Source organism: Budorcas taxicolor, chromosome 25, assembly GCF_023091745.1.
Source record: "Budorcas taxicolor isolate Tak-1 chromosome 25, Takin1.1, whole genome shotgun sequence".
NCBI lineage: Eukaryota > Metazoa > Chordata > Mammalia > Artiodactyla > Bovidae > Budorcas > Budorcas taxicolor.
This window is the reverse complement of record NC_068934.1, coordinates 22,507,150-22,530,879: the sequence shown is the minus strand read 5'-3', so window position 1 is coordinate 22,530,879 and position 23,730 is coordinate 22,507,150. Positions and strand designations below refer to the sequence as shown.

Here is a 23,730-nt window from a genome sequence, read left to right as displayed (position 1 = left end):
AGCGCTATGAAATATTGTACACTTACCATGAAAAAGAGAAAATAGGCTGAGAGATTTTTCAGGTTGTTATTTTGTATGCAGCATAAAGTTAAACAGCTGAATACCCAAATGGATAGAATGAACATTTAAGTATAAATGTCTGTGTAAGTTTCTCTTTGGACACATTTGAAGATTTTATTAAAATTTTAGGGAAAGTTCAATTGTACTTTAAAAACAGTCACCCAGTACACCCAAAAAACATTACCTTAGTCCTGTGTTGAAGCATAATAGTTGAAGGCAAAAAAAAAAAAAAAAGGGAAATTCATCATTCTCACCTTATTTTACACCAAAATTTCTGTTTTAATGTAGTAAACCTTTATCTAGATTATGTAAAATATGCATGTTTGCCTTCTGCAAAATAAAACACTCAGCAAAAACAGGTCACTAAAACCTCAAAAATCTATTTAATGAGAGTGTTTTGATATTCATTATTTTTAAAAAGTTACTGTGAATTCAGCCTTTTTTTAAGACTGAAAAATTAAGATTAGCTTTATGATAAAAGTAAAAAAGAACTTTTGTTAATTTTGTTTGGGGCTATGATGAATAGTCAACATCAGAGGGAAGCTTTTTATTTTTATTTTTGAGTGCTTCATTTTGAACAAAATTTATGACTGTTCAAAAGAAATATACTTTGTGAATATTTCCTCCTATTTTAACTCATTACATAATGAAATGTTACTTAAAAGAAAATATTCTTACACCAGGCTTATTAGTTAACTCATCCTATTTAAAGAACTTGACTCTTACTGCTAAGAATAAAATTTGTTTTCATTTGAGTGAAACTTCCATCCAGACTTTAAAGCAGAATAAAAATGGGGCAAAAACTATCTTGCAAGAATCTTTAAGTGATCTGTTATATGCCTTAAGAAAGGGGAATGTCTAAACTTTATCCCTCCAGGTCTAATTGGAGAAGGAAATGGCAACCCACTCTAGTATTCCTGCCTGGAGAATCCTGTGGACAGAGGAGCCTAGTGGGCTGCTGTCCATGGGGTCGCATGGAATCGGACATGACTGAAGTGACTTAGCATGCATGCATGTGTTGGAGAAGGAAATGGCAACCCACTCCAGTGTTCTTGCCTGGAGAATCCCAGGGACGGAGAAGCCTGGTGGACTGCTGTCAGTGGGGTCGCACAGAGTCGGACATGACTGAAGCAACTTAGCAGCAGCAGCCAGGTCTAATAAAATAGACCCCAGATGTCTTTTCTTTGAAAATTATCATCTAGTAAATAGTTCGAGTAAATTTTCTAGTTCAGGGCTTAGTTTGGGGGCTCAATTATTTCATCTAGACCAATCTCAAAAGTTGTAGCCTATGTCAGAAAAATGTAAAGTCTATTTCTAAGATCTCATCATAAAGTTATTAACCATAAGACCCTTTCCCTAGCACTTTTTGAATGAGACCAAAAATGATAATATAACACTGCCCTTTCAGTATTCTCCCTACTTTCGTATCACTGGGGTATACAGATACAAAGATTTGGTTTTAGCAGATCCAACCTTCTTGCTGTCTTTTGTTGACCCTTATTCAGTTTGAAAGCAACAGTTGCTCCTTCCACTACAAAGTTTTGAAATCTTGTGGTTGGGCGAGAATAGACAACAGTGAAAGTGAAAGTGGAAGACACTTAGTCGTGTCTGACTCTTTGCGACCCCAAGGACTATACAGTCCATGGAATTCTCCAGGCCAGAATACTGGAGTGGGTAACCTTTCCCTTCTTCATGGGAGCTTCCTAAATCAGGGATGGAACCCAGGTCTCCCTCATTGCAGGCAGACTCTTTACCAGCTGAGCCACAAGGGAAACCCTAGACAACAGTAGATGACCCTTACTCAGTTTGAAAGCAACAGTTGCTCCTTCTCCTACAAAGCTTTGGGATCTTGTAGTTGAATGAGGATAGACAACAGTATACATTTTTGAAAACCGTTTAGACAAAATCAAAATGTAGCATGGGATAGGGTTAATCATGGAAACCAGAATGAAGCAGCTTTTTGGAGAGCCAAAAAAAGACCTTTCAGTGACTAAGTTGGCTTCAGGTGCAGGGCCCCAACCCAAGGGGAATTTCATGATTTACAGCCTGTTGACATCTCCAGACAGACAGGAAGCCAATGAGTCGTACTTAAGTGTGTATTTCAGGATTGGCTGACTGTACCTTATGCAGCTTGAAGTATTCAAAAGCCAGTATAAGCAGAGATTTGGGGCTTAGTGTTGATTTTCTGTGTTCAGTGGCATAGCTAATTTTCAGCATTCCCAGATAAAGAAAAATCTCCAGGGCACAGTTTTCCATGTGTGGTGTTGTTTTCTACTTCATTCAAACTTTGTTTTGTTTCAGACGTGGAGTGGAACCTGTTGGTACTTTAATAACATTTTTCATATCATTTCATTTGATTAAAATATTAACAGGAAAAAAAAAATTGTTCAACCCAACCAACCTGTTTCTAAAAGGTGGCATGAATCCACCTACAACTACAAATGAAATCATATTTTCCAATTGACCTAATTTATATTTTCCAATATGATGTTTTCACTTATGATTGACTTTTAATTGGCTGTGAATTCTAGTGTGTTAAATTCCTCTAGCATCGCTGCCCAGTTTATGTTATTCTCTTAAGAACATTAAATATAACAAAATGTTATACCTTTTTGGAACTAAGAATTTAAATAAGTCTAGAGGGATTAAAAAGGATTACAGGTTGAAGTTCATCCAGTGAATTAGTAGCAAAAATTAATTTATAACTTTTGCTATGCTTCAGCACTGAGATATTGCTGCTATCCCACAACTCTGAGAAAATTAATTTAAAGGAAGCCTATATGAGTTTTTGAGCTGTGGTGTTAGAGAAGACTCTTGAGAGTCCCTTGGACTGCAAGGAGATCCAACCAGTCCATCCTAAAGGAAGTCAGTCCTGGGTGTTCATTGGAAGGACTGGTGTTGAGGCTGAAACTTCAGTACTTTGGCCACCTGATGCTAAGAGCTGACTCATTTGAAAAGACCCTGATGCTGGGAAAGATTGAGGACAAAGGAGAAGGGGATGACAGAGGATGAGATGGTTGGATGGCATCACCAGCTCAATGGACATGGGTTTGGGTGGACCCTGGGAGTTGGTGATGGACAGGGAGGCCTGGAATGCTGCAGTCCATGGGGTCACAAAGAGTCAGACACAACTGAGCGACTGAACTGATGTGAGGTTTTGGTAAAGGATACAAACAATAGTAACCTAACAATATTGTAAACTTAAAAAATATTCACAACCTAAAAGCTGAGAGTTACGTTTTATGTGGTGGGAATTTTAGGATTTCATAGCTGGGAGACAACATCTCAAGTGACTCTGAGAGAACTGCTCCAAGGAGGAACGGGGAGGAGCCAGGTTATATAGAAGTTTTACCCCAAAGGGCAAGTAGTCTGAACATCATGGGCTTACCGGTGGCCCATGGTAAAGATCCAGTCTGCCCATGCAGGAGATGTAGGAGACCTGGGTTCAATCCCTGGTTCAGGAGGAGGGCATGGCAACCTACTCCAGGATTCTTGTCTTGAGAATCCCATGGAGAGAGGAGTCTGACGAGTTACTGCCCATAGGGTCGCAAAGAATCTGACATGACTGAAGCGACTTAGCACACACGCACAGTCTGAACATCAAACGATTATTTTTAATTAAAGAAAGCCAGATATCTCAGGTTAAGGAATTTAGTGTTTTTCTTTTTTATGGGAAGATGCAAAAGTCTGGGCTCACTGAAATCATTGCTTTCACATGCATCTCAGCTATCTGGGCCAGTATTCTGTTTTTCACATCCTGAGCTTCCTTGGGGTTGCAGTCTAATGGCTGTTGGCACACAGGTAATCCTTTCCTTCCTGAGTGCCCTTAGGCCTCAGGAGCTCATATTAAAGGACTGGAATTGCTGATGATTGTGACATCCATGTTTACTGATACAGCAGGAGTATCCCATTTCTGATAATAAATAAAACTACATCTTAATTATGAGACTGTTTCATTATATCATTGGATGGAATAATATATTTTTTAAAAATTAAAACTTCAGCAAAAGGACCTCAATGTTGCAGTTTCCTGGTTGTGCAAGCTTTGATACATCAGTTATCAATAGCCATTTCAGAGGTGGTGCCCTGTGTCAGACACTGTACTGGGTGTGTAATGGATACTGTTTTTATTCTTTCTAACTGTATTGAAACACAGGAAATAAAACTGAGACTCAGAAATGATGTATATCAAGATGCCCCAATGGTACAGACACATGGAAGATGTTCAGTTTACAGCTATTCTTTTCACTTTCCTCTTCCTCCCTCCTTCCCGCCTCCCCCCTTCTCCCCCTCTTCTGCTACATCAGACCTCTAGGACAGGTCACTTTCATCTCTGTTTTCCTGACAGAAAACAGACTCTTTGAGGTTAGGTGATTTGCTAAATTTAAAGAATAGGTTAATGCCACAGTTAGCTCAAGTCTGCCTCAGGGAAGAATGATACCCGGATCTCCAAGTGAATATTGTTGGTACTTGTCAACAGTATGAGACACTGGGTTGAGTAAAGTGTAATTAGTGAGCTCTAGAAAGTTAAAAATGTATTTTAGTTTTGAATAAGGTTTAAAGTCTTCTAGAAGAACACTTTTTAGGGGTAAGGCACCTATTTACATTTAATGTTGGTATGTTTTATTAAAGTGATACACATTTAAAGATCCAAAACAATGAACTCTGCTTCATTTCTGGAACCTGAACACCTTGTAGGAGAATCCACAGTTTGTTTCCTATTCAAACAGTAGCTATTAAGTATCTATTGTGAGCCAGGATTTGCACTACCTGCTGAGGCGGCTGTGGATCAGACAGTGGTCTCTACTGTTACAGAATCTGCAGTTACAGAATCTGCAGTCAACTGCATGTGTCTACAAACGTCCTATTGACTGGCTAATCTGTTTAAAAGCTTTGAAATGTGATAGTGCCTAAAGTCTATTCGCTAATGATTTATGTAACTAAAAATTACTCTGTTCACTAGAAGCAGTTATCAAAACAGCAATTATCATTTGAGTTGTGCCAGTTTAAACTGTTTTGTACCAAATTCTGGTATGTTTTCCAGCTCTCAAAGAGCACTTGACATGTGTGTAATGTCAGCTAAATGAACAAACCATTAGAACAGGAGACTGACAATATAAACTTCTACATTTAACAATGTTTTTTCAATATACTATTCAGTCACTCTAAGGCATTGGACATATTGCCAGCATATTTATTCTCTCTATATAGATTATTTACTTTGTAGACAATCCATAGCCTATTTTTTTTAATTGCCAAGTGACTTTTTCCTCTTCTTTTTAATATGTGATCACCTGATTAAAATATCTAAGAAAACCTGAAGCCAAAAGACCTGTATTGTGTCTTTGTCCTTTTCCTAGCTAGTTCTGTATTTTCTCTGGGTCTGTTTTATTTATTCTATAAAACTGAAAGGATATAACTACATGAACTCAAAGATCCTCTTGAATTATCTTTGGTCTCCTCTGTCTAGGCATTATAATATACAATTGATATGCATTGAGGAAATCAAATCAATTTCACATTTACTCTAAGGAAAATATGATTAGGAGAGGGATGAATGCTATTAACAACTATATCTCTGTCTTTAAACTGCTGTGACATTTATAATTTACAGCATATAATTTTATCATTTTGTCATTTTAAATTATTTTTTTCCTCTGTATTCATTTTCTTTCTCTCTAACAGTATAAATGCTTTCATTATGTTGTTCCTAAGAGAATAATTGATGATGCTGTATAACCCATTCTACATTATTCTGAGTCCATAAAGGTATACAATTAACAGTGAATTTCTTCTCTATAACTTCATTTAAGAACTTTTATTTGGAAAGTTTGCTGTTTTCAACTTAACTCTGACTTTATTTCCATCTTTAAAAAATTTATATTCAAAATAGGAGTTCAGTTACAGCACTAATATCATTAAAGCTAGTAAATCTGAAATTTGAAGACAAAATTTACATGGTAATTCATGTTATTGACTCATCAATGTACTACATGGAGTCTTTTAATTTATTTTTGTATGTTCTTATGAGTCTGTTCCTGTATATTTTCATATATAACTGTAACTAACTTAACTACAATGACATCTGCATTTTTTAAAATACCAAATGGACCTTTGTACATAAAAGTCTGGCCTTAATTCTGGTGTTTTCTCTTGGATCTTTTGGTCTGATTTTAGATATGACTTTAAACAGACATAAGCATCCCCTTAACCCATACCTGCTTTTTGTATTTATACTGTTGGAAGCGCTGACTGTGGCCTTCATTGTTACTTTCCGTGATGTATATATTGTCCTGCAAGATTTTATACTGACCCATGCAGTATTTCCTGATTCAACTGTGTATACTCTGCAATCTAAGAGAGATTGCGGCAAATTTGGAGCAGGCCTATTTTCTGGTTTGTGGATTTTGTTCTTGTCAGGAATCTTGAAGATGTTTTGTTATGGTGAAACTGTGCAGCTGGTCGTGGCTTCTGGGTATGTATGCTTAGTGCTCAGTTGTGTCCAAATCTTTGCAACCCCGGGGACTGGAGCCCACCAGGCTCCTCTCTCTATGGGATTTTCCAGGCAAGAATCCTGGAGTGGTTTGCCATTTCCTTCTCCAGGGGACCTTCCTAACCCAGGGATTGAAGCCCATGTCTCCTGCATCTCCTGCAGTGGCAGGCAGGTTCTTTATCATTGTGCCACCCGGGAAGCCCCTTGGCTGCTGTAGGAGCCCTTCTTTTCTGCAGATTCATCATCTATGACACATACTCACTGATGTATAGGCTGTCACCTGAGGAATATGTATTAGCTGCTATCAGCCTCTACTTGGATATCCTCAACCTCTTTTACACCTTTGCAAATTTTGGAAGCAATTAATAGAAAGTGATTGAAAGTGCTATATAGAAACTGATTCATTAAGTACTAAATTTGAGATATAACTATTAAATACTTTTAAGATTTTATTTATATGCTATATACTATATTATAAAATATAAATCTCCTTTTACTATTAACAGATTTTAACCTCATTTAGAAAAGAAAAAGTATAGTAGATAAATTCCAGAGAATTATTTAGTGTTGCAAAAAATTATGTTAAAATGTTAATGATATTTCATTATAAAATGATGTATTGAGAATTAAAAATCTGCTCAACAGATATTTTGACTTAAAATTTAACATTTTTGGTGTTCTAGAGTATAGGTTTCCTCTAAAAATTATAGCAGTATGCCAGTGACTAACGAAACTTTGGCAAATTCTTGACTGCAGTAGTTTCCTAGGGTGCCTTAACAAAGTACCACAGATTGTGCGGTTTAAATAGAAATTTCTTTTCTTACAGTTCTGAGGTCAAGGTGTCAGCAGGGTTGGTTTCTTCTGAGGTGTCTCTTTTGGCTGGTAGATGGTCATGTCTCTGTATCTTCACATGGACACCTCTCTGTATTTGTCTGTGTCCAAATTTCCTTTCTTATAAAGATACCAGACGTATTGGAATAGGCCCCACCCTAATGACCTCATTTTATGTTAATTACCTCCTTGTAAAGATTCTATTTGCAAATACAGTCACATTCTGGGGTACTAGAAGTTAGGACTTTATACTGGGCTTAATGTTTGTGTCCCCCCAGATAGTTTGTTGAAACCTAATGCCTGCTATGATGATATGAGGAAGCAGGGCTTTGGGGATGAGGACGGAGTTCTCATGAATGGGATTAGTGCTCTTATAAAAGAGACCCCACAGAGACCCCTTACCCTTTCTGCCACACGAGGTGACAGTGAAAAGACACAGTCTATGAACCAGGAGGGCTTCCAAGATGGTGCAGTGGTAAAGAATCTGCCTGGCAGAGCAGGAACTGCAAGAGATATGGGTTCAAGCCCTGGGTTGGGAAGATCCCCTAGAGGAGGAAATGGCTACCCACTCCAGTATTCTTGCCTGGACAATTCCATGGACAGAAGAGCCAGGCAGGCTACAGTCCATGGGGTCACAAAAGAGACACAACTAAGCACATATACCTGTAAACATGTAAACATGTGTGTGTGTGTATATGTATGTATATTTATGTATGTGCATGTATGTATGTATGTATGTATATATATATATACAAATTTTCTTCCTGCTTAAAAGGGTGACAATTTAAGTACCTATCAGAATGCCAGAAAGAAATTAATGTTATTTTGAAAAGTTAGCAGTTTGGTCTTGTGGTGTTCCTAATTGAATGTAATGTATGTCAAGTGTATCATCATTATAAATTATGCATGTTTACTTGTCTGGTGTCTTTTAAAAAGGTATGGTGTGGAGCCTCCTGGTTTGATAAAATTGGAAAAAGAGATAGAACAAGAAGAAACACTCTCCGCCCCTTCTCCTTCACCTTCTCCTTCTTCAAAGTCTTCTGGAAAAAAGAGTACAGGAAACTTATTGGATGATGCAGTAAGTAAAATCCATCAGGTTTCTTACCAGTACTTGCTCCTTTTTGAACTTCAAAACTCATTCTATTTAGTCTCCTCTCTGTCTCACCTCTGCCTATTCCAATGTTACTGCAATTTCTTTTAGAGTCCTATGAGAAAGTTTATAGTCCTGCAATTGATTTCAAGATTCAAAACTGAGCCGCTTATCTTATTTAAAGTACAGCATCACTTAATTCTGCTGAGTAGTACCTTAAATTTTAGGATAATAAGTCCAGCTCCTGAAAATTGTCTTTGGAAACACTTAAGCATTGATACTATTCCTTCCTGCTCCCTTATTCATTGATAAGAAGTCGGAAGGTATGGGATCTTAAGGACTGTTAAAGAAAGAAAGGCAAAATGCAATGGAGAAGACAACTGTCCTTTACTGACCCTGCACCAGGGTGGGAGGTGGGCTGCCATTATTCTTCAAGTGATCTTGTTAGGCAGGTCTCTTATTGAGGAACCTGAGACTTGAAGTTGAATTACCTGCTGAGAGGAAGAGAGAAGCTTAGATTGCAACCCAATTTTGTCTAACTCTCTGAGGTCACCCTCCCTCTACTTAACAGAGTCCTTGAGTCACCGTCTTTGGCAGATTAGGAAATATTTTCATTACCTCCTCATACAGAAAACAGATTCTGGGTGTGACAGTAAACAGGATGAAGTAAAATTCCCTGGCTACTTCTGTTGTCTCTTAAGTCCTTGGTCGTTAGTGGTGTGTCTGATTACATGTATGCATTTACTTCTCAGGACATATGTTTTGAGTGTAAATGTCAAAACTGCCTCTGGGTTTTATGAAAAATGGAAACCTTTACTCTGAGGGAGAGGGTGGGATGATTTGGGAGAATGGCATTGAAACATGTATACTATCATGTAAGAAACGAAGTGCCAGTCTATGTTAGATACGGGATACAGGATGCTTGGGGCTGGTGCATGGGGATGATCCAGAGTGATGATATGGGGTGGGAGGTGGGAGGGTGATTCAGGATTGGGAGCATGTATACACCCGTGGTGGATTCATGTCAATGTATGGCAAAACCAATACAGTATTGTAAAGTAAAATAAAGTAAAAAAAAAAAAAAAAAAAGAATTCATATTACCTTAAAAAAAAAAAGAAAAATGGAAACCTTGGGGATGTTAGACTGAAGTATGTCTCACATACACAGATTAGATCCCTTGGTACAATATGTACAGTACGTCTCACATACACAGGGAGAGTTCTTAGAAGCTAGCACCAACCATAATGCCCGTTATGAGGAATAGGCAGAACTGAAAAGGACAGCTAGCTCTTAGCTGAGAGTTTCTTTCCCTTGGGCCTGAACTGCAAAGATCTGGGGAAATGACTGATTGGTGCTGTTGGATATAGAAAGATTTCTCCCACCTTTTATTCTCTTTCATGTGACACTATAATCTACATTGCAGATTTAGATGAACAGAAATATAACAATTTATCTGACAGATTGAGAATTTCCATTTCTGCTAAGGGCAGCACATTATACACTTAGCCCATCAAGCTATCTTATCCGATATCAGTTTAATTTAGTTTTCCTATATTCAGTCCACTCAGAAATGAAAGGATAGGCAGGACATTTCAATATAATGCACCTAAAAGGATGTTAAAATCACAGGAATGTTTCTAAAGATCAGTCACATGCCTTGCATCCTACTATTTCATTTTTATTTTGTAAGGTAGTTGAGTAACTTTGTATTAATAGTATGTAATGGCACATTATATATTGATAAGAACACCTTTTCTTTTTTCTCAATTATACTTTTTTGATTAGACTTCATTTAGAGTAAGATCTTCCTTTTAGTCTTTCTCTTATAAAAGTGTTTTTCTGGGGCTACTCTGTTTGATCTTTGTCCTTTTCCTCTAAGCTGTTACCTTCATTCACTTTCTTTAATGCATTATAGTCAGTGGTCTGGCCAGCATCACCCTTAACCTCCTTATGAATGAATTAGTGAACAAATGAATATTTTAGTCCTCAAATTATGAGACCATTTTCCAGTGTGTCTGACACTGTTGACCACTCTGTTCTCGTAATTCTCCACAAGCATTATTGCTACCAGAAAGATCAACCTAAAGGGAATTCAGAATTGATTAAAGTCTTATAGGAGCTCTATAATGTCCAGGGTAAAGCCCAAACTCATGTACGTGTCACATAAGTCCTCCATGTTGTGGTCCATTTTTTCTTTCCCAGCCTTTTTCACACTCTGGGTTCATTCTTGCATAGTAATGTATCTATTGTAAACCTGTCCTCTAAGCCCAAATGCCCAAGGATTATTTTACACCCTGTGGTTTTCCTCATTTGCTTTCCTCACCCTGCTCATTTTTGGTTTCTACTTTTAGACACCCTTTCATCTTCTAAAATTCAGGTTATGTGGTCTTCTGTAGAGTTTTCTTGGCATCTCTCATTCCTGGTAAAACTGACAAATGTGTCCTTGGTTCCTCAAGTGTTTTTATACATTTAGTGAAGTGTTTATCATGTTTGGCATAAATACCTATTCTTCTCTAGGTACTGTCTTTGTTCTCAAAGACGAGGACCATATTTTATTTGCTATATCTAGTGCCATGCTAATTGGATACATTGTTACTGTGAGTAATCAAAGCTTGAAAAAGACTCTCCCTTTTTCTGTTTATCTGGAATGATCGTGTGCTCTGGAGAAAATGTGCACTTCTCAGCTCTGCTGTAACTTAGCAGAAGGAGAGGAGATGTTGCCCCTTGGGCTGTTTACCTGAGCCTGGGCAAAGTAGCTAGAATGGTTCCCTTTCTTCCAGCTTGTGTCCCGTGTGGCCACCCCTCATCCTTGAGAAGGGGAGAAGGACAGGGGAAGAAGGTGGTGAAACAACTATGAAAGGGATTTTGGAACAGTTTCACCAATAATCCAGTTCAGAGCACGTACGTGAGTTAGGGACTGTCTTCAAAATGGCAAGACTCACTCTGTGGTTGCTCTCGCTATGCCAAGTTCTGTTCTCACAGCTGGAAACGAGGAAGAGGCTTTCGAGAAGCTTTAAACTCCCTCTAAAGTTTTTCAGGGTTTGGGAACATAACTGTCTGTATAGTTAGGGGGTTTTCATCGCATGTAGGAAATGTGCTAAATGGATTCTTATGTATTGTTGTCAGCTAGAATGCTGTGTGTGCAGTCTTCAAACCAGCATTTCTCAAAGAATATTTAATCAAACACTCACACCACCAGATGGTCCATGGCATGAATAATTCCATGGATAGGTTAGTTTAAGAAATACAGCTTACTATAGTCCCTACCTAGAGTTTGGCAATGCATTCTGGCATATGAAAGGCACTAATGAGTTCTATAAGAAGATCTTGTTTAACCTGGAATTTTCCATGCTTCTTTGGACACAGAAGCCTCTTAAAGTCTCCTTCATACTACACTGGGGAAACTGTACTGAAATATTTGCATTCTGTTTAAGTGAGAGTTTTTCACCAAAGTGTTTTATTTCAGGGACAGTAGAACAGAGAGAAAAACCATTTGGGCCTCACTAATGGTTTAAATCAGAGCTTCATATGTCAAATATGAAAAGGAAATAGTTCATATGGCAACTGCTTCCCTGCCTATGAGGCATAGATAGCCATTGGGGAGTTGCAATTCACATACTCCAACATGTGCTTTAGAATGGGGGTATAAAATATTGCTTGCAAAGTTCCTGTGTTTATTTAATAATATTGAATATTTATACTCTAGAGATATTATTTACATCAAAAAAGAGGAAAAAAGAATAAAGAAGAATAATGAAGAAGAAAAAGAAAAAAAAATGGAGAAAAGAGTAAAGAAAGAAGGAGGGAAAAAAAAAAAGAGACACAGACCCGTGTTAAAATGTCATATTCCAGTGAATAGTTCCAACAATAACGGCCAGTTTAGAAACTTTCAATGCATCTTCACATTTCCTTGTTTGACTTAGGAGATTTGTGGAAAATTGGGGGAAAAAATAGGTGACCCTTAATGTGGGTAATACATCCCACCTTCTTTAATCAAGCAAGACATCCTATGAGGAAGAGAACACAGTGGAGTCATTCAGATTAATTTATTCGCCAGATGTCCTGATAAAGTGACTCAGCTGTGATAAAATGATGGGGTCAGGTTTAGTTCCCTTGTGTTGAGCCTGTTCCCACACAATGAGTTGAATACAGTTCTAAGAAACCAGTCTTACTTTCTTCCTCTTCTCCATCAACTTCCTCAGTCTGGGGATGAGAGATAGTATAATTCTGGGTAATCAGGCTCCTCTTGAAATCCCATTTCAGCAGAATACTGGCTGGGTTCCTGGCCAAAAACAGAACACCTGCCAGACTGACTTATCCCAAGGTAATGTAAGAAGCACAGGTGTCATCAGTCACTGTTTACTTAACAATATATTTCCATTACCCACAGTCTGGCCTTGTCTCTTCACTTCTGCCTCCAGCTCTCTCACAACTACACAAAAGCCCTTGATTTTAAAAAAAGCAAGTATATTTTCAAAGCTTAGGAAGACATTAGAGAAGGACAGACCACTTAAGAAAATGTTTCTTGTATTTTATTTCATTTGATACCAACAGTTTCTGTATATTGTCTAAAAACACTTCAAGATGGAAATACTTTCCATACATACTTGTGACTGTCAATTCTTAGCAGAGGAACCACTTGAATAGCAATTTAATGTCTGTTCAATTACTAAGCTGCAGAAAAGCTATGCCAAACATGAGTTTCTAAAAGTTTGGGCCATGTGCTTTTATGATGCTGATTGTTGGATACTTTGGGGGGAGGTGGCCAACGTCCTTCTCTTTTCCTCCATCCCTTCTCCTCTCCCTCCTTTCCTTCTTTTCTCATGGAATTATTGTGGTGCTAAGAAAAGCTGTACTGTTTCTAGCAATTGTATTCAATAAACCCAATTTCTTTACATATTTATTTAGAGTTTTAAAACATGTTTATAAATACATATAAAAAGAGATACACATATTGGAATACTTAAAATGTCTAAAACAGTACACATTCATTGGTCCTGTAACCTCACCTCCACCCCAGACTATGGTTCTGCATCATAGAAGGGAATGTCATACTTCTTGTTCTATTATCTCCATCTTGTTCAAGAATATCTCTTAAAAAAATTCCTAGGGATGGAATTCTGTTAATACTTGGGGAGTGGGTAGATGTATCTATAACCCAAGTATCATATGGTAGGAAAAACTCAGAACTCAAAGACATGGGCCTAATCACTAACATAATTAGGTATTTCACTTTTTCAATGAAGGCCATCTCTAAAATTCTTTGAATCCAGTCAATCTGTCACACTAATTCACTCTTGTGTCCTAAGTCCCTGTGCTTGTTTATTCAATGTGTATTTATTGAACACATATTATATGCCATTAAGGCATTGTGTTTTATTTCAAGGATTTAAAACTATAATGAAGTATTATCTCAATCTTCAAGTAACTCACAATCTGGCAAAGAGACATGAAGGTGAACCACCCACTGAGATACAATGTGCTATAACACAAATAAGTAAGAAGAATTGTAGGTTTATATGTTGACAGAATTAGGAATTCTAGAGGGAGCTGATAAAAATATATATCCTGACACTGGTTCTCTTTTTCCGAGCAATCATGTTGGTTCTCCTTTCTAGGCATCCATGAGACAAATTGTATAGTTCTTTTTTTTTCATGTAGACCATTTTTAAAGTCTTTACTAAAGTTGTTACAGTATTGCTTCTGTTTTGTGTTTTGGTTTTTTTGGCCCTTGAGGCATGTGGGATCTTAGCTCTCTGGCCAGGAATGGAACCCTCATTCCTTACCTCGGGAGTGCAGAGTTTTTAGCCACTGGACCACCAACAAAGACTCCATAATTGTATAGCTCTTAAGATAAATTTTGCTTCAGGATTCCCCCACTTTTTCTAGCTTTCCCCTCTACTGTCTTATGCTTTCATACCTTCTGGAGCCTCACTTATTATAGGGAAAGCGAGTGGTGTAAGTTCTTTATTCCAGCATGCAAGTGAGTTCCTATGTTACCCTTCCCACAGTTTTTGCTTAGTGGAGTGCTGATTGAAGTCAGACATTAGTTGAAGAAATTTGAATTTCTTTGATGACAAAATTCTAGGAGTCATGTCTTTATGGAAGTAAGGATTTGAATGAGAGGTATCCAAGCCAATTCCTTCAGAATCTAAATTTATTCTATGCAGCTTCTCAAATGTAGGTTGAGCATGATTTAGATCTGCCATCTATGGAAACTTTGACTCAATACACAAGGTATTCTTTTGCATTGTCTGGTTGCAAAAGTGAAAGTCGCTCAGTCGTGTCTGACTCTTTGCGACCCCATGGGTGATACAGTCCATGGAATTCTCCAGGCCAGAATACTGGAGTGGGTAGCCTTTCCCTTCTCCAGGAGATCTTCCCAACCCACGGATCAAACCCAGGTCTCCCGCACTGCAGGTGGATTCTTTACCAGCTGAGCTGCCAGGGAAGCCCAAGAATACTGGAGTGGGTAACCTATCCCTTTTCCAGCAGATCTTCCTGACCCAGGAATCAAACTGGGGTCTCCTGCATTGCAGGCAGATTCTTTACCAACTGAGCTATCAGAGAAGCCTCTATTGTCTGGTTGGTTGGTTACTTTAAGAGAGGACAGGTATGAGATACAACATGGCAGGTTCCCAACAAAGGAAAACATAAATAAACCTTATTCCTAAGATAATGGACTATATATTGTCTTTAGTAGTCACAACTATTTATAAGCATTTTGCATTTATCATTTAGTATATGCATTTTTTAAAGAGTAGGGAGAACCCCATGGACAGAGAAGCCTGATGGGCTACAATCTATAGGGTCACAAAGAATCAGACATGACTGAAGTGACTTAGTATGCATGCACATGGAGATAAAACAGAAAATTTGATAGTCAGACATGGATTCTAAAAATGCATATAAACTGTAAGATACTGTTATGAGAATAGGTCTTGGAAGATGGGAATTACTGAGGAGTGAATTGCCAGATTAATCTGGATGAATTAAAGATGACAAAAAGAGTTCAAAATAGGGTGAAGTGGTAGTCTCATTTTAAAATAATAATAAAATTTAAACTCTCATTTATTTTGAAAATGGGTAAAATTAATGTTAAAATTATGATAGGGAAGCATATGCACTATGTTAATATAGAAGCTGTTCTAGCCATCAGTAGACTTTCTTGGCAACACAATGTGCACAGTCTTCTTCATTCACTAAACATGAGAATGCAGAGCATCATCCCTACACTGCCAGTTGATTTGCTCCCTATTATCCTCCAGTATTATCATTGCCATCAGCCCGCTTAGGCCTTAGTGCAGTTACTGGCCTGCACAAAGTGCCTTCAGGGCCTGACCTTTACATAGTTAAGGTTTAATATGATATTTCTGTGCTCATATCATGTCCATAGGCTGATGGAGAACACTTTTAAACGCGTTAATGGTTTAGTGGCCTTTGAACCCATGAAATAAATTAACCTAAATGGAATCTGATTAAGGAGAATGAACTTGCCAGCTCTTCTATTTCAGGTGAAGCGGATTTCTGAAGATCCTCCTTGCAAGTGCCCAAGCAAGTTCTGTGTGGAGAGGCTCTCTCAAGGAAGATACCGTGTGGGAGAGAAGATCCTTTTTATTAGGGTAAATTTTCACTTTTCACTTGACAGCTTGTTCTCCTGAGCATGTACAGAGCTTGAGTTGGGGGTTACAGGGAAAATATGACCAGTAACTAAGCAGGAACTTCCCAAGTGGTGCTTCCAATTGGCTTTGAAGACATGAGGTATGGAAATTTTTATGATCATACATAATTACTGCTGAGGGCTAAATAAATACAACTTTATCTTTTTACATATACACCAAACAGATCATAGAATCAAATTGAATGAGGAAAAGAAGAGAAAACAAATTCTTTTTTTGGTCTAGTCATTTAGTTTCAAAGGAACAAAGTCTGCTTCAGTGGGTAATAAGAAACACTATTCTGCCCTGGTTTTCCATATCTTAAGTTTGGGAAATGATCAACCCATAGGTCCTGATAACTTTCAAATTATTTGAGTATGTCTTTTGAAAAAGTTTGGGTTATGAACCAGGGTGAGGAAAGTCAAAACTCATTATGATAGAGTGATTAAATGATGACTGCCATTATTTTACTAGTTTTCTGGGTTAGAATAAAGAAGTAGGGGGCCTGTGCCAATGAATGATTTGGTGGTCTCTGGCCATTTTTCAGTCATCCTAATTAAAAATCTGACTAGATATCATGAACAATTTGTGATTGTAATTATTGACTTAATAAAGCAAACTTTCAGGCTGTGATCTGCTTTGTTAATCATCAAGAGAATTTAATCTCTCAAAACATTTGTTTGCTTTTCCTAAGACCAAGAGAGAACAATCCCTAAAAAACACTGACATAGAAAGCACTATTCCTTAGAAAGTCATAATTGCACAATTCTTTTGATAATTCTGTATCTAACACATTTACTGCTGTTTACTGTTCTCAGCATTAGCTAGAGTTAACAATTTCACGTCTAACCAATTCCAGTTTGTTGACAACATCCAATGACTTATGTATGGATTATGATTATTATGTATTTTTGTTGTTGTGAACACATTTTCTCATTATGCATTTTAGTCAATACAATAACAACCAATAAGAATGAAAAATTAAGAATGTGTATGGATTACTGAGAAAGAGCCCAGAAGACGTTTCTGCAGATGATATCTGTGCTAAGCATATGCTTTACTGTGGGTTTGTAGAAACGAATGTATGATTGGATACTTTGCATGCATGGCTATCTAATGTTTACTTATGTTAAATGCATCTACATGCTTATGTAGATATGTTGACTTATATGCACAAGTTTCTAAAGGTGAGGGAGAAATCTCTACCCCATATAAAGAATCCTTTAGTACAAGAGGATATCTCCAAGGTTTTTAACTGTCACTTTTAGGCAAATATGCTAATTATCCCCTGCTACAGTGGGAATTCTCTTGTTTCTAGTTTTATCAAAAACAATTTCTCAAAGCCCCAGATTTGGCATTATACCTTCCAATGAGCAGCACTGTTTTTGAACTACCTAATAACCCTGATGCTAGGAGGGATTGGGGGTAGGAGGAGAAGGGCATGACAGAGGATGATATGGCTGGATGGTATCACCGACTCAATGGACATGAGTTTGGGTAAACTCTGGGAGTTGGTGATGGACAGGGAGGCCTGGTGTGCTGCAGTTTACGGGGTCGCAAAGAGTCGGACACGACTGAGTGACTAAATAGACCAACAAAGCTAAATGCAGTCAATTTCTGTCTGTGGTACAGATACAGATTTGCTCTCTTCCAAGGTTTAAATCTATCAATTATTTTTCACTGTCTTTGGGGTGATGATGAAACCTCCTTGTTGACTTCTGTAGTAACAGAGATTTAGGTATTTCTATTTAGCCATGCTGTGTATCTTTGAAATGTAAACAGATGGCTTTCAGCCTAATGTCATGATCTTGCGGAGGAGAAAGGTAAGAATTTTCCTTTGTTCTTTTGTTCATTCAGTTAGTTGGTAACTACCCAGGCTTCAAGTACTGAAAAATCACTTGGCAATATAAAGCTGTATAAGCTTGTAGGAAGGTTTTCAGAAATATGTCTTAGATGCCATGAAAATGTCTATACTATTTGATTTGTCAACCCCAATGCAACTCCATGGAAATATTTTAACAATAGTATTCCGTGTAAACAATCTAACAATGATTTTAAAAACTGGTCCTCAGATATGCAGCAGTCATCTGGGAAATGGTTAGAAATGCAAATTCTTGAGCCTGTCTCCAGACCTATTGAATCAGAAGCTCTGAGGGTGGGGCCCAGACACCTGTGCTTTAACAAGCCTTCTGGATGATTCTGATGTGTCCTAAAGTTTGAAACCACTAATCTAAAAGAAAGAACTAACTATATGAATGAAAAGATCAGGTTTTTAACAGTACAATTAGAAATCACCTGCATATCTGATCATGGAAGAATATAACCATTGAGGTACTAGGAATGATTATTTTAAAGACTTCTCTGTATCGTGAGAAAAAACTGAAGATACAATGTTAAGTGGGAAAACAGACTTTGAAATTGTATTTACATGTAAAAATATCTGTGTATAAATCCAATATAATTAAGACTTAAAGGGAATAGGAATAATTGAAAATATTTTTTTTTAATTTTCAGAAGGCATTAAATTATGAGTGAATGATTTTTTTCTGTCCTACATTTACTGCTGATGATATTAAAAAATAAGGATTCTTTAAAAGCAAAGTCAGCAACCTGATACCGTTGCAAATGTGAGAATAAATAAATGGACTTCTAAAATGTGTCAGATTAATTAGCTCACTGCTTATTTTTCCAGTCTTTTGCCTAAGCTTTTTATCTTCTGAACAGTAGAGAGGTTTATTGGCACCATGGTGTTGTTTAGACCAGTGAGGGCTTTGCATTTTGTTGTGAACTTGTAGCATATTTTTCCTCGGATGAAGCTCTCATCTTTCCTTATTGTTCTTTACTATTTTATATTTCCATTGTGAAAACTCACATAAATTGTTTGCAGTTAGCCCTAGGAAATGTATAAACCTATCAATGTCCCTTTTCTTTTCAGACCCCATCAGTGAGCCATATGCTCAGTTTTCTCCCTGCTGAAGTTTTAATGACTAAAAACTTTATAGTCATTAGGTTTTTATCATTTGATATCCCTTTCCTTCAAGGCTCAGTTTTTAGTGACATGCAAATAATCTAATACAATAAACTGACCTGTGCTAATGCATGAATTGGATGTAAATGACTCCAGTGAATAGAACTTCCATGGGGGTAAGATCTTGACACTTAACACAGTTGCTCTCGTGTTCTGATAGTGGAGCGTGAGAGCAAGCCAGTGGGCTCACATGTGGTGAAGTAGCTGACTTTTTTTGTGCTTTGTGCACTAATACAATGAATAATTTTTTGGTTAATTACAGTTTACCACTACCCTAAATTTAGCCTTGTTCAAAATTTGTTTCAAGGATTTATAGTTCTAGAAGATGTTAAAAAATATTATTCATAAAAAAGAAAGGTATGACCATAGGTTTAAACAGATTTTTTTAATAACTCTGATTACTGATAATTGACTCCGTTAGTCTCTCTTAGCACCTGTGATATATCTCACTTTAGCTTCTCAGTGCAATGTTGCCATTCTTATTGTAAGCTGAGAAACACAGAGGTTGACTGACTTCCCAGATTATAAGCAAACAAGTGATGAAGCTCAGTTCAATTCAATCACTCAGTCGTGTCTGACCCTTTGCGACCCCATAAGTGATGAAAGTAGGCAAAACCATGAGATTATTCATGTATGACCTAAATCAAATTCCTTACAATTATACAGTGTGAGTGACAAACAGATTCAAGGGATTAGATCTGATAGACGGGGTGCCTGAAGAGATTCAAGGGATTTTATCTGATAGAGTGCATGAAGAATAGGGACAGAGGTTTGTGACATTGTACAGGAGGCAGTGATCAAGACCATCCCCAAGAAAAAGAAATACAAAAGGCAAAATGGTTGTCTGATGAGGCCTTACAAATAGTTGTGAAAAGAAGAGAAGCAAAAGGCAAAGGAAAAAAGGAAAGATAATCCATTTGAATGCAGAGTTCCAAAGAATAGCAAGGAGAGATAAGAAAGCATTCCTCAGTGATCAATGCAAAGAAATAGAGGACAATAATAGAATGGGAAAGACTAGAGATCTCTTCAAGAAAATTAGAGATACCAAGGTAACATTTCATGCAAAGATGGGCACAATAAAGGACAGATATGGTATGGACCTAACAGAAGCAGAAGATATTAAGAACAGGTGGCAAGAATACACAGAACTATATGAAAAAATGTTCATGACCCAGATAAACACAGTGGTGTGATCAGTCACCTAGAACCAGACATGCTGGAATGCGAAGTCAAGTGGAAGTTAGGAAGCATCACTGTGAACAAAGCTAGTGGAGGTGATGGAATTCCAGTTGAGCTATTTCAAAGCCTAAAAGATGATGCTGTGAAAGAGCTGCACTCAATATGCCAGCACATTTGGAAAACTCAGCAGTGGCCAGAGGACTGGAAAAGGTCAGCTTTCATTCCAGTCCCAAAGACAGGCAATACCAAAGAATGTTCAAACTACCACACAATTGGACTCATCTCACATGCTAGCAAAGTAATGCTCAAAATTCTCTAAGCCAGCCTTCAACAGTATGTGAACAGTGAACTTTCAGATATACAAGCTGGATTTAGAAAAGGCAGAGGAACCAGAGATCATATTGCCAACATATGTTGGATCTTTGAAAAAGCAAGAGAGTTCCAGAAAAACATCTACTTCTGCTTTATTCACTATGCCAAAGCCTTTGACAGTGTGGATCACAAAAAAACTGTGGACATTTCTTAAAGAGATGAGAATACCAGACCACCTGACCTCTCTTCTGAGAAACCTGTATGCAGATCAGGAAGCAACAGTTAGCTTGCCATGGAACAACAGACTTGTTCCAAATTGGGAAAGGAGTATGTCAAGGCTGTATATTGTCACCCTGCTTATCTAACTTATATGCAGAGTACATCATGAGAAACGCTGGGCTGGATGAAGCAGAAGTTGGTATCAAGATTGCCAGGAGAAATATCAGTAACCTCAGATATGCAGATGACACCACTCTTCTGGGCAGAAAGTGAAGAAGAACTAAAGAGCCTCTTGATGAAAGTGAAAGAGGAGAGTGAAAAACTGGCTTAAAGCTCAACATTCAGAAAACCTGATCATGGCATCTGGTCCCATCACTTCATGGCAAATAGATGGAGAAACATTGGAAACAGTGAGAGACTTTATTTTCTTGGGCTATGAAGTCACTGCAGATGGTGATTGTAGCCAGGAAATTAAAAGACACTTGCTCCTTGGAAGAAAAGTTATGAGCAACCTAGACAGTATATTAAAAAGCAGGGACATTACTTTACCAACAAAGTTCCATCTAGTCAAAGCTATGGTTATCCAGTAGTCATATATGTATGGATGTGAGAGTTGGACTATAAACAAAGCTGAGTGCCAAAAAATTGATGCTTTTGAACTGTGGCGTTGGAGATTCTTGAAGACTTGGACTTCAAGAGATCCAACCAGTCCATCCCAAAGGAAATCAGTCCTGAATATTCCTTGGAAGGACTGATGCTGAAGCTGAAATGCCAGTGCTTTGACCTCCTGATATGAAGAACTGACTCATTTGAAAAGACCTGATGCTGAGAAAGATTGAAGGCGGGAGGAGAAGGGGATGACAGAGGATGAGATGGTTGGATGGCTTCACCAATTCAAAGGACATGAGTTTGAATAAACTCTGGGAGTTGGTGATGGACAGGGACGCCTAGCGTGCTGCAGCCCAGGGGGTCACAAAAAGTCGGACATGACTGAGCAACTGAACTGAAGTGATGAAAGTAGGATTCAAAGGTCCAACTCCTGAATTTATACTATTTAGCACTAAATAATACTAATTTATTTATCTGGGATTATCTGAGATTTCCTGGAGGGCTGAATATATTAATGTGATATATTAATCAGAAGAATGAGATATATTATGTAGTATTTTCTAAATGTATCCGACCATGGAAATGGTCCCTATGCCACCTTTTTTCCCCAGAGCATTGTCCTGGGCTAGGAGGTCATCAAAACATACTTTGGGAAAGACATTATCAACCAAATTAATTAAAAAATAATTTGTAACATAAAATTGTATGAAAGTTTTCTACAGTTTGCCAGAGTTAAAATCCATTTATATCAAAGTGTGGCTTCCCAGGTGGCAAAGTGGTAAAGAATCTGTCTGCCAATGCGGAAGTAGGAGACACGAGTTTGACCCTTGGGTTGGGAAGATCCCCTGGAGTAGGAAATGGCAGCTGACTCCAGTATTCTTGCCTGGCAACATCCATGGGCAGAGGAGCTGGGTGGGCTATACAGCGCATGGTGTTGCAAAAAGTTGGACAAGACTGAGTATACATGCATACACATAGCAAAGTATTTCTAAGAAATGTTGAATTTATATAGTTTTATATGTAAATTCCATTTAGAAATTACGATTCAAGGAAATGCCTGGAAAACTGTCAAGGAAAGGCAGCTGAAATTTAATAAACATCATTTGCACCAGGCATTATAACAGGTGCTTTATGTACATTGTCTCACTGACTTCTCTACCACTGAGCTGGGAAAATGTTTTTATCCTTTTGTTATACATGAAAAGACAAAGACTTAATTAAGGTTAGGGTCTTAAGTAAATAGTATGATGCACGAAATCTAGGTTTTGACTCCCAAATCCATAACACACTCCATTCTAAGCTGCCTGCCTATGGCATGTCCATTAGATGCAGATTTTTATTCACAAGGTTAGTCCTGTAAAAAGGACTTGCACCTTTTTCCAATAAGTTTAAGGCTCAACTATATAGTAGTGTATTCCTTATCATTTTTACTTTACAAATATTCAGATACAAAAGGTATTACAATTGCATAATCAATAGTACTATGCAGTGTAAGGCAAAGGATTTAATTTGTTTGCCTGACTGTATTGTGGTAGTAAGAAAAATTTTAATAATTATTAGGTGTTTACCTGTATGTCAGACACTATTCAAAATGGTTTATATGGCCTATATAAGACAATAAGATATCTTACTTTCCACCATTATATCTTATTTTTTTTTTAATTGAGGGATAATTGCTTTACAGAATTTTTGATGGGTGGGAGGTTCAAGAGGGAAGGGACCTATGGCTTCCCATGTTCATACCTATGGCTGATTCATGTTGATATTTGGAAGAAAACATCATTATATCTTATATCTTTTTAAGGGAAGTCAAAAGGTAATTTTTTACATTGCTAATATAGTTTTCTTGTCTTTTTACTAATTATTGATATTTTTAAGTGGATTAATATTATTTTAAGACATTTTAATAGCAGATTTTTACAACTGGGTAAACCATATCAGTTTTCATTCTAACACTCTGAAGAGTCTGAATATTTTTTTCTTCATATTTTAAGAAATCTGACTATTTAGGAAGCCTATGGAAAGGGCAATAAATAATTTAATTGGAACTCAGCAAAGGGATTTGAAATGTTATGCAGTCACCTTCATTATACTAGTTTTGAATTAAGTCATCACAAATCAATGGAAAAGCCACACACAGTATTATTGATTCTTTGTAATTTCTTCTTTACTATAAAAAATCTTCAGGGTTATACCTCTGTGTAAAAAAACAACTCACTACAACAAGCCAAGCAAAAGAGGTACCAGAGC

At 37.4% G+C, this 23,730-nt stretch overlaps 1 protein-coding gene across 1 annotated transcript in view; it reads left to right on the top strand.

The window, feature by feature from the left end:
* Window positions 1–23,730, top strand: part of GAS2 (growth arrest specific 2) — a 127,945-nt gene that overhangs the window by 52,663 nt on the left and 51,552 nt on the right. The window contains exons 5-6 of the mRNA XM_052662277.1: window positions 8,321–8,462; window positions 15,990–16,097. Of these exons, the coding sequence (XP_052518237.1) occupies window positions 8,321–8,462; window positions 15,990–16,097 (250 nt within the window). The remainder of the gene's footprint in view (window positions 1–8,320; window positions 8,463–15,989; window positions 16,098–23,730) is intronic.